Source organism: Equus quagga, chromosome 5 (assembly GCF_021613505.1).
Source record: "Equus quagga isolate Etosha38 chromosome 5, UCLA_HA_Equagga_1.0, whole genome shotgun sequence".
NCBI classification, from domain to species: Eukaryota; Metazoa; Chordata; class Mammalia; order Perissodactyla; family Equidae; genus Equus; species Equus quagga.
The window spans coordinates 71,695,050-71,707,205 of record NC_060271.1 but is presented as its reverse complement, the minus strand read 5'-3'; the positions used below and the strand labels follow the sequence as shown (position 1 = coordinate 71,707,205).

Genomic DNA, 12,156 nt, shown 5'->3' with positions numbered 1-12,156 from the left:
GAATCTGCATTTGTAACAACCGTCTCATATTAACAGTTTCTAGCCTAAGAATTGCCATGTTTAAGACTATCCTATCTACCTTCTCATTTCCAGTCACCATTTACTACCAGTTAACCAGCAATCCCCCAGGGACTTAATTCACCTAAAAGTTTGCGTTAGCAGCCTGTCACCATAGCCCTGCATTGTCAGAGATGTTTTTGGGGAACAATATGCTTCTCTTCTGGCTTTGTGAGTAGACAGGGATGAGAGACTGAGAAACACTCTCAGCCACCACCCAAGGACTCTGAGAAAGCCCTGGAGGTCAGAAGCCAGCAATGGAGAATGAAGTCTCATCCAGGAAGTTCTCTCAATTTTGGCTATTCACCCTCTTTCACTTATAGTCAAGGACTTTGCACTGTCATGAGAATTCAGTGAAGTGGAGATATGCACACAACTGGAAAATATGCAACACGCCAGGATTATAATCTAGGCAAAGGTTTAGCTGTATTTTGTTTCGAATTTTTTTCCTACAGCTGGTCTTGAGAGAATATCATGCACTTCTTAAAATTCCATGCAGACCTAGAAAACTTTCAGTAAGATCCCAGCATAGGAAGGAAAAAGATTTCAGTGTCTGGCTAGATGTGATGTGCATTCTCCACTCTCCCCCTTAATAGACACAGTGTACGCTACAGAGAGCAAAGTGTAATTTTAAGAACCTTGTAATTCTTTACAAGTTAACACAGCAGATGGTGTTTATGGGAGCCACATAGTGAGGAATATTTGGGACGATGTGAGACATGTGTTCCAGGGTTTTGGCCTGCTTTCTACTTAGTTTAGTTTTTAACTGTCACGCTGCAAAAAACGCTATTTGCCTCATAAAGTTTTCATTGATTCCAAGTGTAAGCAAATGTCCCAAGAGATGGTTCTCTTATGGGGTAGATCCCAGTGTTCTCAGTAAGAAGTGCCTCTGAGAGGCCCCTGTTCACCTAAGCCTGAGGAGGGCCCTGTGCTTGCCCCCTGGTCACACAGTGGCCTCCTGGGCCTTGGTGCTGGAGATGGGGTCAGCCTGGGCTTCCAGTCTGGCTTGGGGGTGGGTTTAGGAAGTTGACAAAGAGCCTAAGGCTTGATAAACTCCGCTGTTGGAAAATAAGAGACAGCATAAAAGGACTAACAATGAAGCTAGCCGCTCTAGATTGGGGCTTGCTAGTGTATAAATAATTAAAGTATTTCTTTAGTTATTCTGACTGTCCAGATAATCAAAAACAAAATACTATTCTCTCTTCATTCCTGCATAGTGATAAGACTTAATGTGACCAGAAACTATGTGGCTGTTTTCCAGACAATGCCAGCCTTTTGGAGGGGAGCATGAGAAGAAGGAGAGAGTGCCAGCGTATAGATTGGGTGGTGGTGACTCTGGAGAGGACAGGAAGAGGTGATCCCCTCAGGTTTTGACAAAGACCAAGAGAGGTCAGATTTGATTTGGGCAGGAAAAAAAGCCTTGGTTCTGAAACTATTAGAGTGGGGTCCTCATGATAGGATTACTGCCCTTGTGAGAAGAAACACTAAAGAGCTTGCTTACTTTCTCTCTCTACCACGTGAGGATACAGCAAGACAGCCATCTAGGAGCCAGGAAGAGAGCTCTCACCAGAAACCAAAATTGCTGCGCCTTGATCTTGGACTTTCCAGCATCCAGAATTACGAGAAAATAAATTTCTCTTGTTTAAGCCATCCGGTCTATGATATTTTGTTATGGCAGCCCAAGCTGGCTAATATGCTATCCTTAAGTTCCTATACTTCCAAATGTGAGGAAGCAACAGATAGTCCTGACAAGTTTGTGAACCATACACAATCATAATGATACATCTTATATATTTGTATTTTAGCTTTAAAGTATGGCACCTGAAATTCAATTAACAATGCAAGACCTTTGCACAATGCATAATTCTTGCCTGAGTGGGAGTTGTCTAGAAAACACAGAATAAGAGGTATAGATGGTTATAGACATTCAGAGGAGGGTCGCCATGAATTGGGAGGGCAGGAAGGTGTGATGAAGGAATTACGAAATGAGCTGGCCCCTGACATAAGGGGAGCTGAGGCACTGATGGACTGTCTGTAAATTGAGGTAATCCTTTGCCTAAGTGTTTTCTGATTTCTAGGAACTGTCAGCAATGTGGACCCAGTTATTGACCTCTTTTTGAGATGGTGGAAAATGCTAGACTCTAGGGATCCTTTAGGTGTTGATAGCTTAAACTGTAACTGAGTGGTTTGGAAAATGTGCACTTAAAAATGAAGTGGAAGTTTAAATTTCATTGAAATTTAAATCATTTATTCAGTAGGAGTGTGTATGTGTTTGTGTGTGTATAAAATCAATGGAAATTTGCACTTCGCCTTGGCTAGTTTCATCTCAACCTTAAAGATAAAATGGCATTTTTTAGCAGTTTGCTCAGTTTGTGGCTTCCAAGGAATGTACAGTTAATTAACCCTGGCTTTCAGCAATCACCCAAGGTTGGGAGCTGGGGAGGGGGGCTCTGATGAAAAATGTCTTCTGTGCAGGGTTGCCTGACAGATAATCACTGAGGACTACACCTGTGTTGATAAAATAAATCAAGGAGCAAGAATTGTAACATTACACAGGTGCCAACCACTTCCTATGGCTTTGATCAGCAAATTGTGAAGTAGGTGAAATTTATTTTTAGGACTCCACATTTTCCAAATCATTCATCTCTTTCATACCTACTTCCTGTCTCCAGGTGCCAACTTGGACCATCCATCCTTCTATTCATAAACAAGTATTTCCAGAGCACTTCTGAGGAGTTTCATACTGAGTGCTCCAGGAGAAAACGAAGACATTCACCACCCACAAAAAGCTTGGATTCTACTCTACAGCCACATGAAAACTTGATAAATAATGCAGGATGGTATATTATTAAATGTTCCCTTATTTGACACAGTACCTAATTGAAGGATATGATCAGAGGAGAGGAAGATCTTTAAGAGCTACATCAGTCTACAAACACTCTTTAGAGGAGGAAGATTGTGAGCTGTTCCTTGAAGAATAGATAGAACCTGGTTAGGTAAATGGTTTAAGGGAGAATATCCTTTTCCAGTTAGGGACCAACATGAAGCAGAAAGTTTGTAAGTTGTTAAGAAGGAACAAATTGATTAGAGATGTGGGTGATTACAAGAGGGAGATCTGATTATGAGTTTTAAAATACAGACCCAAGAGTTTAGTAGAAAGTAGGGCTCCAGTAAAAACTAAATAAGAACTGAGGAATATCGAGCCAAGGAAGTAAAAGCATAGTCTTAACAGGCGCTGCTGGGGGTGATGAGAAAGAGAAATCAACAAAGGATGGTGTGGTGTTGGATATCTACACCAGGGTGGGTGGGTGTCATGGACAAAGGGATTTGAGGAACAGCAAGAATCCTAGAGACTTTTTGATGGACAAATTTTCAAGGCTAGTGACTAATTGGATTGAGGGGAGAAATATGATATTAAGATTTAGAACTTGGCTGATGGTTAGTGCTGGGGAAAATGCTGGGGGTGAAACAAAGGCCTGAGCCTCCAGGGTATGCTCTGGGCTGTGTGATGGGGGACCTTGCTGGGGTCTTCCTTCTCTACGCCTCTACCTTCAAATTATTTTGGTCTGGTATTTTAAGGTCTTGGATTTGGTTAGGACTTTCTGGTTGTAAGTGGCAGAAATCCAACATCAACAAACATGGGGGGAGTTTATTAACTCATCACACCAGAAAATCCATTGATAGATATTGGTGGCTTTAAATGCAACTGGGTTTAGGAGCCTGTGTGTTTTATTCACTGAGTTAATAAAATTTATTGAATGCCTGTTATGTGCCAGGCAGAGCTCTAGGCTCTAAGGATATAATGATAAGCAAAACAAACATTGTACCCGCATGGAGATTTATTTTACCAGTTAGTATAGAACAGAAAATATGAACCAATTTGATATGAGTCTAAAACCTGACATCCCTTATCCTTCTCTTCTCTTCTTTCCCTTTTCTTTCTGTTTCCTTTCCCTACTCAATATCTCTTCCTTGCTTCAAATTAATCTCTCTTTCTCTCTTTCTGTCCCTCCCACTCTCTCTCTCTCCCAGCTATGCTTTTCTTTCCATGGCATCTATTTTCAGAGACTCCCTAAGTAGCTCAAAGTTTATCTGTTGCCAGTTTATCAGTCCCAGTGGGGAAAAATATGCCTCCTTCCTAAAGTTTCTGGCTACACTCTATAGTAAGTTTCTTGCTGTTTTGTATGTTTTCATAAGTTTATCCCTTGGCTGGAAACCTTTGGTTAAGAGACAGAAGGGAAAATTAGAGGACTTGCCAAAAGAATATGGGTGGGTTGCTGGGATGGTGAACACAAATAGTGGTACACCCTGATCTCCCCTACCCAGTTCTTCTTTGTGCATTGCCTTATGTGTGTTCTGACATTGATGTGCTAATAGGCAGGGTCTGAGAGTCTCACCAGTAATGCTATCCTAATCTTCTACCTTATATATTGATGATTCTTTCCTTGAGCATTGAGGAGGTCTGGCAGAGAAGTGTGAGATACATTTTTGCCCTGATACTGTGTCATGAGTTTTTCCCTTTTCACCTTTATCCTCCCACCCCTCATCCCAGGGTCTAGGAAAGCTGGGTTGTGATCTGGTCAGAGCATCCTGATCATGGGTTTGATTTGTGGCCACTGATAAACTTTCAGCCAATCTAAAAAGATATTACCATTTCTGTTCCAGGAGAAATGTCCATAGCTAGTGAAAAGGAAATATTTAGAACAGTCCACATTCTCAGGCTGTGATTTACACATAATTCAAAGGTATTAGGAAATGTTCAAAGTTCTATAAATAATGGTGCTATTTGTAATAAGAATAAGATTTCTCTATGCAGGATTTGAGGGTAGATGGGCAACCCTCCAAATATGATATGGTGACTGCTGGATCAGTAGATAGTTTTTTCTCCTCCCTCCTGTTGTCTAAATCATAGGTTTAAATGACAGGAAAATGTGTTGGAGATAGAGTGCATGGTACATTATTGCTTTCTGCCATTCTGATGATTTTGACTTCCACTTCTTTCAAATGACAACAATTTGAAGACTGGGCATTTGATTAGCTCGCCACACATTCTATATGTTCGAAGCACAGCTATACAATAATTTGAAGATTTCTTATACATGCAATCAAGTTTGCAGATACCTTTGAGGGAAAGGAAAAAGAGCGATAGACATCTGCCTTCTCCTAGCCATTTCCCACATATTAATATTGTGCCCTGAAACTAACATGCAACCCTGGATCTGATAGAGGCACTGAGATGATAGATTTATATTCCCAGGGCCATGAGTGACCACTTGTATTGAATTATGTGTTTAGGGTGGGATGAAGGGCTGGAATGGAGAATGGGTTTTTAAGAACTATTCAGTCAGTTTCAGAAATTTAAAAATTAATATTCCTTACTTTTTTGTTTTATAAATTAGGTAGTTGGTATCAGTTGCGTAATATTCAGCATATAATATAAATATATTGTACACATCTTCAGTATTTCAGAAGTGGTGATGGATTTTAATATAGTAAAAAAGAGAGAGAAAGAAGAAAGAGGAGCATCCTCATCCAAAGTAGAGGATGTTCCCAAAGGGGCAAAGGGTAGTATTATAGAAAATTGTTGAAATAAGATACTGAGTCTTTCCTGAAGACTAATTGTGAAAATCAAAATTTCAATTAATGGCTCCAATCCTTTTGTGTAAGATTAGACTGAAAATATGAAAGTCTCCTTGACAGCATCTGATACTTTGGCAAATGGGATTTGAGTTTAGAGCCAGAGGATGGGAGAATAAAGGATCCCTATAAAAATCCAAATCAGGAAATTCATTCCCTTCCCTCTCATCAATTCAAGCCATGGATCTATCCCAAATGTGTTTTGTAAAATAGAGCCCAAAGACTAAAACAAATAAAGTTTAATAAACACGCATCTCCCTAGCACAACAGATGGCAACTAGGAAAGCTGCCTGAAGCAATGTGAGAGGGTACTGTCTTCTTCTTTTTTTTAATAACGATATTTATTAAATGGCTATCTCTATTGCAGACTCATTACTGCAGGTAAAGATAAGGAAGGCAAGCGGGGTGCAGATCCAAGAAAGACACACAAGGTCTGTGGACAAAACGTGACAAAGGCAATGTATCTCAAACTGAGATGTTTTGGTTTTTTGATAGCCTTTGAAAAGAAACACATGAAACTCTCTAAAATCATAGAATCCTGGAATTTTAGAGATAGGAGATTGTTTAGACATAGAATGGAAAAAGCCCCAAACTGGGAGTCTGGAATTCCTGGTCAGACGCTATTTAGCTGGGTGATCAGAATCAGTGAGCTCATCTCTCTGAATTTGCTGTCCTCATGGTAGAGGGGAATGAAGAGAGCCAGGAAGGAGAGAAAACCAACATTGATTGTTCCCTCTGCTGGGTTTAGGTACTGTGCTAAACACGTTACAGATCCTATCTCTTCAATGTTCACAGTAGTCCCACACAGCATGTATTTATCCACCTTTTAGAGATGTAAAACCCCAGTTGACAGCAATTCCCAGCCCTTTCTCCCATGCTATGAGACTTCCCTATGACAAGGGAAGAGTAGTTCCACGTTCTTGATGATTTTTCGGGTTCCCACATTTCCCGGTTCTGTAACTGGTCTCTGGCTGCTCCATTCAACAGATAAGTCTAGAGTCTGGAGAGGTTGCCAGATCACTTCGATAGTTACTGGCAAAGAGTGGTTACAACTGTTTGTTTGTTTGTTTTCCTTTTGTTCAGCAAAGGCAGGGAGGAAGCAGATGACTGACTTAAGACTACACGCCGTTGCTTTATTATCAGGTGAAGATGTCAAAATGAAGACAGATCTCCTTTCACTTCAGTTTATTAAACTATTTTCGAGTGTGTGAGGAAGATTGACCCTGAGCTAACATTTGTTGCCAATCTTCCTCTGTTTGCTTGAGGAAGATTGTCGCTGAGCTAACATCTGTGCCAGTCTTCCTCTATTTTGTATGTGGGACGCCGCCTCAACATGGCTTGACAAGCGGTGCTAGGTCTGCTCCCAGGATTCGAACCTGCAAACCCTGGGCTGCGGAAGTGGAGCGCAAACTTAACCACTATGCCACTGGGCTGGCCCCTATTAAACTATTTTTAATGTGTAGACTTGGAGGGTCAGGGACAGAGAGCTGACTGAGGCTTCTGGTTGATTCTCTGGGAACTAGAGTTTGCTCGAGATGATCAAATTCTTAGTTATTTAGCAAATATATCCAAGAACCTACTATGTAAGAGATTCATCTGGAGTTTCTTCCCCTTATTTCAACTCTTAGAAATATCCCAGACTAGTTATCCATTTAAAATGAACTGCCCCAGATATTCCTTCCTTAAAGAGAAATAACTTTACCTTTAGGAATTCTTAGTTTTGGGCAAAGTTTTCATACATTATCTGCCTGTGTGGAGAAAGCAGAAGTCCAGGTGATCCAAAAATAGTTTCTATGGCATTTCCAAATAAATTCTTTCATTTTTTCCACAGGAGAAATAGTTTCCTAATTACTCTGGATACTCTTAATGCCTTTTATTGTTTCCAGCACATTGACATCATGATTGATTGCCCTGCTAACCTGGTGAAGAAGACAGGGTGTGAATTATGCTATCCATTGTGCTTATGAGAAAACTCAGACATAAAAAATAGGCAAATCGTTAGTCCAAGATCACAGGGCCTAATAATGGAGGTCTGACACTAGGAGGCAAGAGTCTTTTTCTGTTTTGTCTCTCGGTGATTGGCTTCCTGTCCAATTTAGGCTGATAATTTAAAAGTATTTCCACGTGGGGACCAAACAGAACCCAGGAAAGTATGCAGTGATGGCTTGCTAGTGCCCATTTGGATGTAAATCTGAGCGTTGAGGGGCTACTACCATTATTCCTGCATCCATACCTTGTTTAAAGAAATTAGAGCTAACAAAAGGCTAGTGAAGTGACGATTTCAGCCGGTGGCCCAAATGTCCTAAATTCTAGTCCTTGCTTTACCATTCCCCAGCCTCTCTAAACAGTGAGAACAAAAACAGCACCCAAGTCACCTACATTTTTTTGATTGCCTTCAGCTAAAGACTTGGAAGCTAGAGAAACCCAGGATTGCAAATATTATACAAACAGAATCCCAAAAACGCAGTGACATGGAATGCTAATGTCACCAGAGATCCTCTGAGCTTGCAGATCAAAATATAGCTGGCAGCAATCACACTATGAAGAAGCTCTTATAAAAATAACGTCTCTACAGCTAGTCAAACTGATTCCTCTGCATCATGGAGAAAAGGCTGGCCCACTGCACTCAGTGTCCTTTCAGAATCCACCTTGCTGTTTCTTGTCTTGCTGCCTTTCTTTTAGCCACTCAATTCTCCTCTCAAGTGCCTCACTCTTTCCCATTCAAATCTCAGGGAAGACTTAAGATCTAGCTAAATTCCCCCACCCCTCTGTGAAATTACGTGACTTCCCAAATGCAACGTCTCCCCGTGCAGAGCTGCTCATTTAGCCAGTCGAAGTGCTAGTGTCCCTGCAGAGTTGTTCGTGTCATTAGTCTCATGTTCTGGTCTGTTCACCTAGTTTGGGAACTCCTTGGGCATGAGGGCTGTGGCTCTCACTTTTTGTGTGTGCCCATGGTGACCAATAGGTGCCTCATGTTTCAGGGAAACAGGCTTCACAGTCACACATTACTGATACCAGATGGGATACAGAGTCCCATGTTGCCCTTCTATTCACAGGATGAGGCGATCAAGCTTTCTCACATGTGTCTGTCACAACCCCACTTACAATCTTGAACATCGCTATTACCCCCGGGGTACAGTTGCCTGATTTCGCACATAAAAACGCAGGACTTCCAGATAAATTTGAATTTTAGGTAAACAAGATTTTTCTTCTTTTTTTAGTATAAATACATTCCCCAATTTTTTTAAGTTTAAAATTAGCAATTATCTGACCTGTACTTGCATGAGTCACCTCACTCACCTCCCCCTAATCCTGGCCCTGTTGGATCCTGTCTTTATTTAAAATTTTGATATTTGTTCAACATGGATTTTTTGCATTAATTTTGAGGGGTTTTTTTGTTGTTCTTTGGGGGGTTTCTTTTGAGGAAGTTTAGCCCTGAGCTAACTGCTGCCAATCCTCCTCTTTTTGCTGAGGAAGACTGGCCCTGGGCTAACATCCATGCCCATCTTCCTCTACTTTATACGTGGGACACGTACCACAGTATGGCTTTTGCCAAGCAGTGCCGTGTCCGCACCCGGGATCTGAACTGGCGAACCCCGGGCTGCCGAGAAGTGGAACATGCGCACTTAACCACTGCACCACCAGGCCAGCCCTATGAGTTTTTAAATATTGCATTAAAATATCATTTATCTTGATTATTGAGTTCTTTGGTTCCCCTTAAATGTTATACCTCAAGTGAGTACTTCACTTCCTTACCTAGTACCAGACCTGCTCTGATCTTCCTTTACTCATTTGTAAAATGGTACACCATTTGTAAAATGATACACCACTGGCGGGATGAAATGAGCCCAGTGTCTGACACATAGTATTTATTTAGTAATTATTTTGTATACCCGCACTGTCTTGAATTTTTTTTCTTATATTAAAAAGCTCAGTAATTTAGTCTCCTTCTCTCAGAGTCACATTTTATCTCATAATTGTTAATTTTCAAAGTAAGTTTTTATTACTCTCATAAATGGAAAGGGCTTAGGAAATCTGCAGTTCTCAGAACGATCATGGTTCAGAGCTCCACAAAAGTGCCCCATACATTGATGGCACACATCCTATTGGCAAGGAGAAAACCAAGGAAACAAGAAACAGCTCTGGCTTCTACCCTTGTAGCACGCCTGAATGTGGAGAGTTGGGGCACTGAAGTCCCACTGGCTGTGTAACCAGCTTCCCTCGAAGGATAAACCAACACATTGTTCTTCTCCATATACATTTGTTTTCCTGGAGCTATTTTTACGCTGATATTTCACAGTTGTAAATGTTAGTCACTCTGTTTTAAGCTCTTTCTACTTAAAAATTTAGTGTATACATCTGAAAGGGTCAGCATATGCATTCAGGGAGTGAAAAGGATGATGGGGATTTGTAGGGTTTTAGATGATTAGAAATATACACACATATGTCCTGTTTTGGGATTTTTCATGAAAACCCTATAGAATTATACATCAGACATTTGTTCAGAAAAAAACGATAAATTAAGCAAGCTGCAGAAAAGAGTCACTGCTTTAAATCTAGATGTGATGTATATGCATCAACTTCATGTGTCCTGGATTTTGTCATTGGAAGAGAACATTTGGAAATTTCTTGGATAGCAATTCTATGGATCCCAAAATACATTATCCCGTTAGACACAATTTATAACCTGGGATCTCATTTCATGATATACACAAATTACTGCAGAAACCTATGGAATTTTATGGAGACTGAGTATGGAACAAGAATTCGCCTGCCGCTAGGCCCACAAATAAGTAAATCTGTAGGGTGTTTGACTAAAGTTTAGATATTTTAATAGACTTGACAGAGCTCTTGAAAACAGGTTTCTCTTAAAGGGAAGATAATACCATCCATAAACCTATAGAGATCTTTTTATCCATGGGAATCTTGTTTTAAGAAAATATTGGAGATTCCGTTTTGTTGGTTTTAATTGTTTAACTACAGCCGTCAAAAAAAAAAAATAGAAAAAAAAGGAAAAAGAAAGAAACTAGTGAAAATTCCAAGTGAATAATTTATTTGAAAAAGTGTTTTGTGTTTTTTTTTCCCTTTATCTCTGCCTGTTACAGTCATAAGGGAAATTTTCCTCATGACCTCAAGCTGTGGGTTCCTTATTATCGTGTTTAACATTCCACTGCATGACAGAACGGAGACTACAAACACTATATTTTCGAGTAAAGCATCTCTTTTGATTTTGATACAGAAGTTACAATATGGCCTATGATATATTGGTATGAAATTCTGAATTCTGATGATTTAGCTTAAATTTCTTTTCTAATTTAGTTTTTATCATCTCGATCATCTTTTATTCAGAAGTGTCCTTACATAACAGAGAAGTGCAAAGCATTTGTATTTGAAGGCAAAAACAAAACATCCTTGTTGTGTTTGCTTAATCATTCAGTGTCTGGAGAAGGGAAGAAAACAGATTTGCAGAGTTGAATATGGACATATGTGTAACCATCAAAATGTATTGATTTTCATCAGTTTTAATTTTTATTTCAGAGAAAACAAACTTTAGAGACCAGATCATATTTGCTGTGTATTGAAAATAATCTTTTTGTAAAATTGGTTGGACTCTACAACTCAAATGTGTTTCTGAATTTTTTTTAACCTATAATGTCACTAATGTTAAATTTTCTAAATCAGAAATTATTTCTCTTTTCTTGATAGACTGGAAGGAAAGAAAAAGGAGATCCTCTAAACATTGCAATTGATAAGATGACCAAGAAAACAAGAGATCTAAGGAGACAGGTACTGTTTTTTGTTTTTATTTTAAGTGCATGGTACTTAGTGGTGGTTTCCAAGAATGCCGTTTTTCAGGGTGTCTTCTCAGAGCTCACGCTCAGGTTGCTATTCTTTATAACATCTGCATATACACAGAAACATTCCATCAACAAGGTAGAGTCTACTGAGCAGACAGCTATGACAGCAGCAAGAGGCGTGATGATGAAAACAGCCTCTTAGGGGCCAGCCTGCTCACAGCCCAGACACAGTCTTTGCAGGTAGAGACTTGATGAATTCACTACTTTCTACTTCTGTTTTTCAGATTTCCAGATGCAGGTATGCAAAGAGTTGTCTCTGATTTCTGCTGGTCCTTACTTATCAAATTTCCAAAAGATTCAATGAATAAACAAGAATGCTAATGGTTAATGAGAAATACAACCCTGATGGGCCAATTAAGGTCTCTGACCCAGTGTATTTAATTCGGAGTCGTAATCCAGGAGAAAGTTTGCTTATCAGATGATTGTTTGGGAAGCAGTGAATCAAATGGAGGAAAGGTAGTTGGATGATTGAATGGCTAATGGCATCGTTAGTCTGATGGGCCCATTTGGTGGGGGAGGGGAATCTCTGGTCAGTGCCTTTTTTCATCTTGAAAGTGCTACATGAACACCGGTAACCCTATTGTCTTGTAACCTTTATTTTATA

The 12,156-nt window shown here is 39.9% G+C and overlaps 1 protein-coding gene across 1 annotated transcript in view; it reads left to right on the top strand.

Moving 5' to 3' along the window:
• The window catches only part of CTNNA2 (catenin alpha 2), a 962,660-nt gene that overhangs the window by 707,719 nt on the left and 242,785 nt on the right, over positions 1 to 12,156 (top strand). The window contains exon 7 of the mRNA XM_046662353.1: positions 11,401 to 11,481. Coding sequence (XP_046518309.1) covers positions 11,401 to 11,481 — 81 coding nt within the window. The remainder of the gene's footprint in view (positions 1 to 11,400; positions 11,482 to 12,156) is intronic.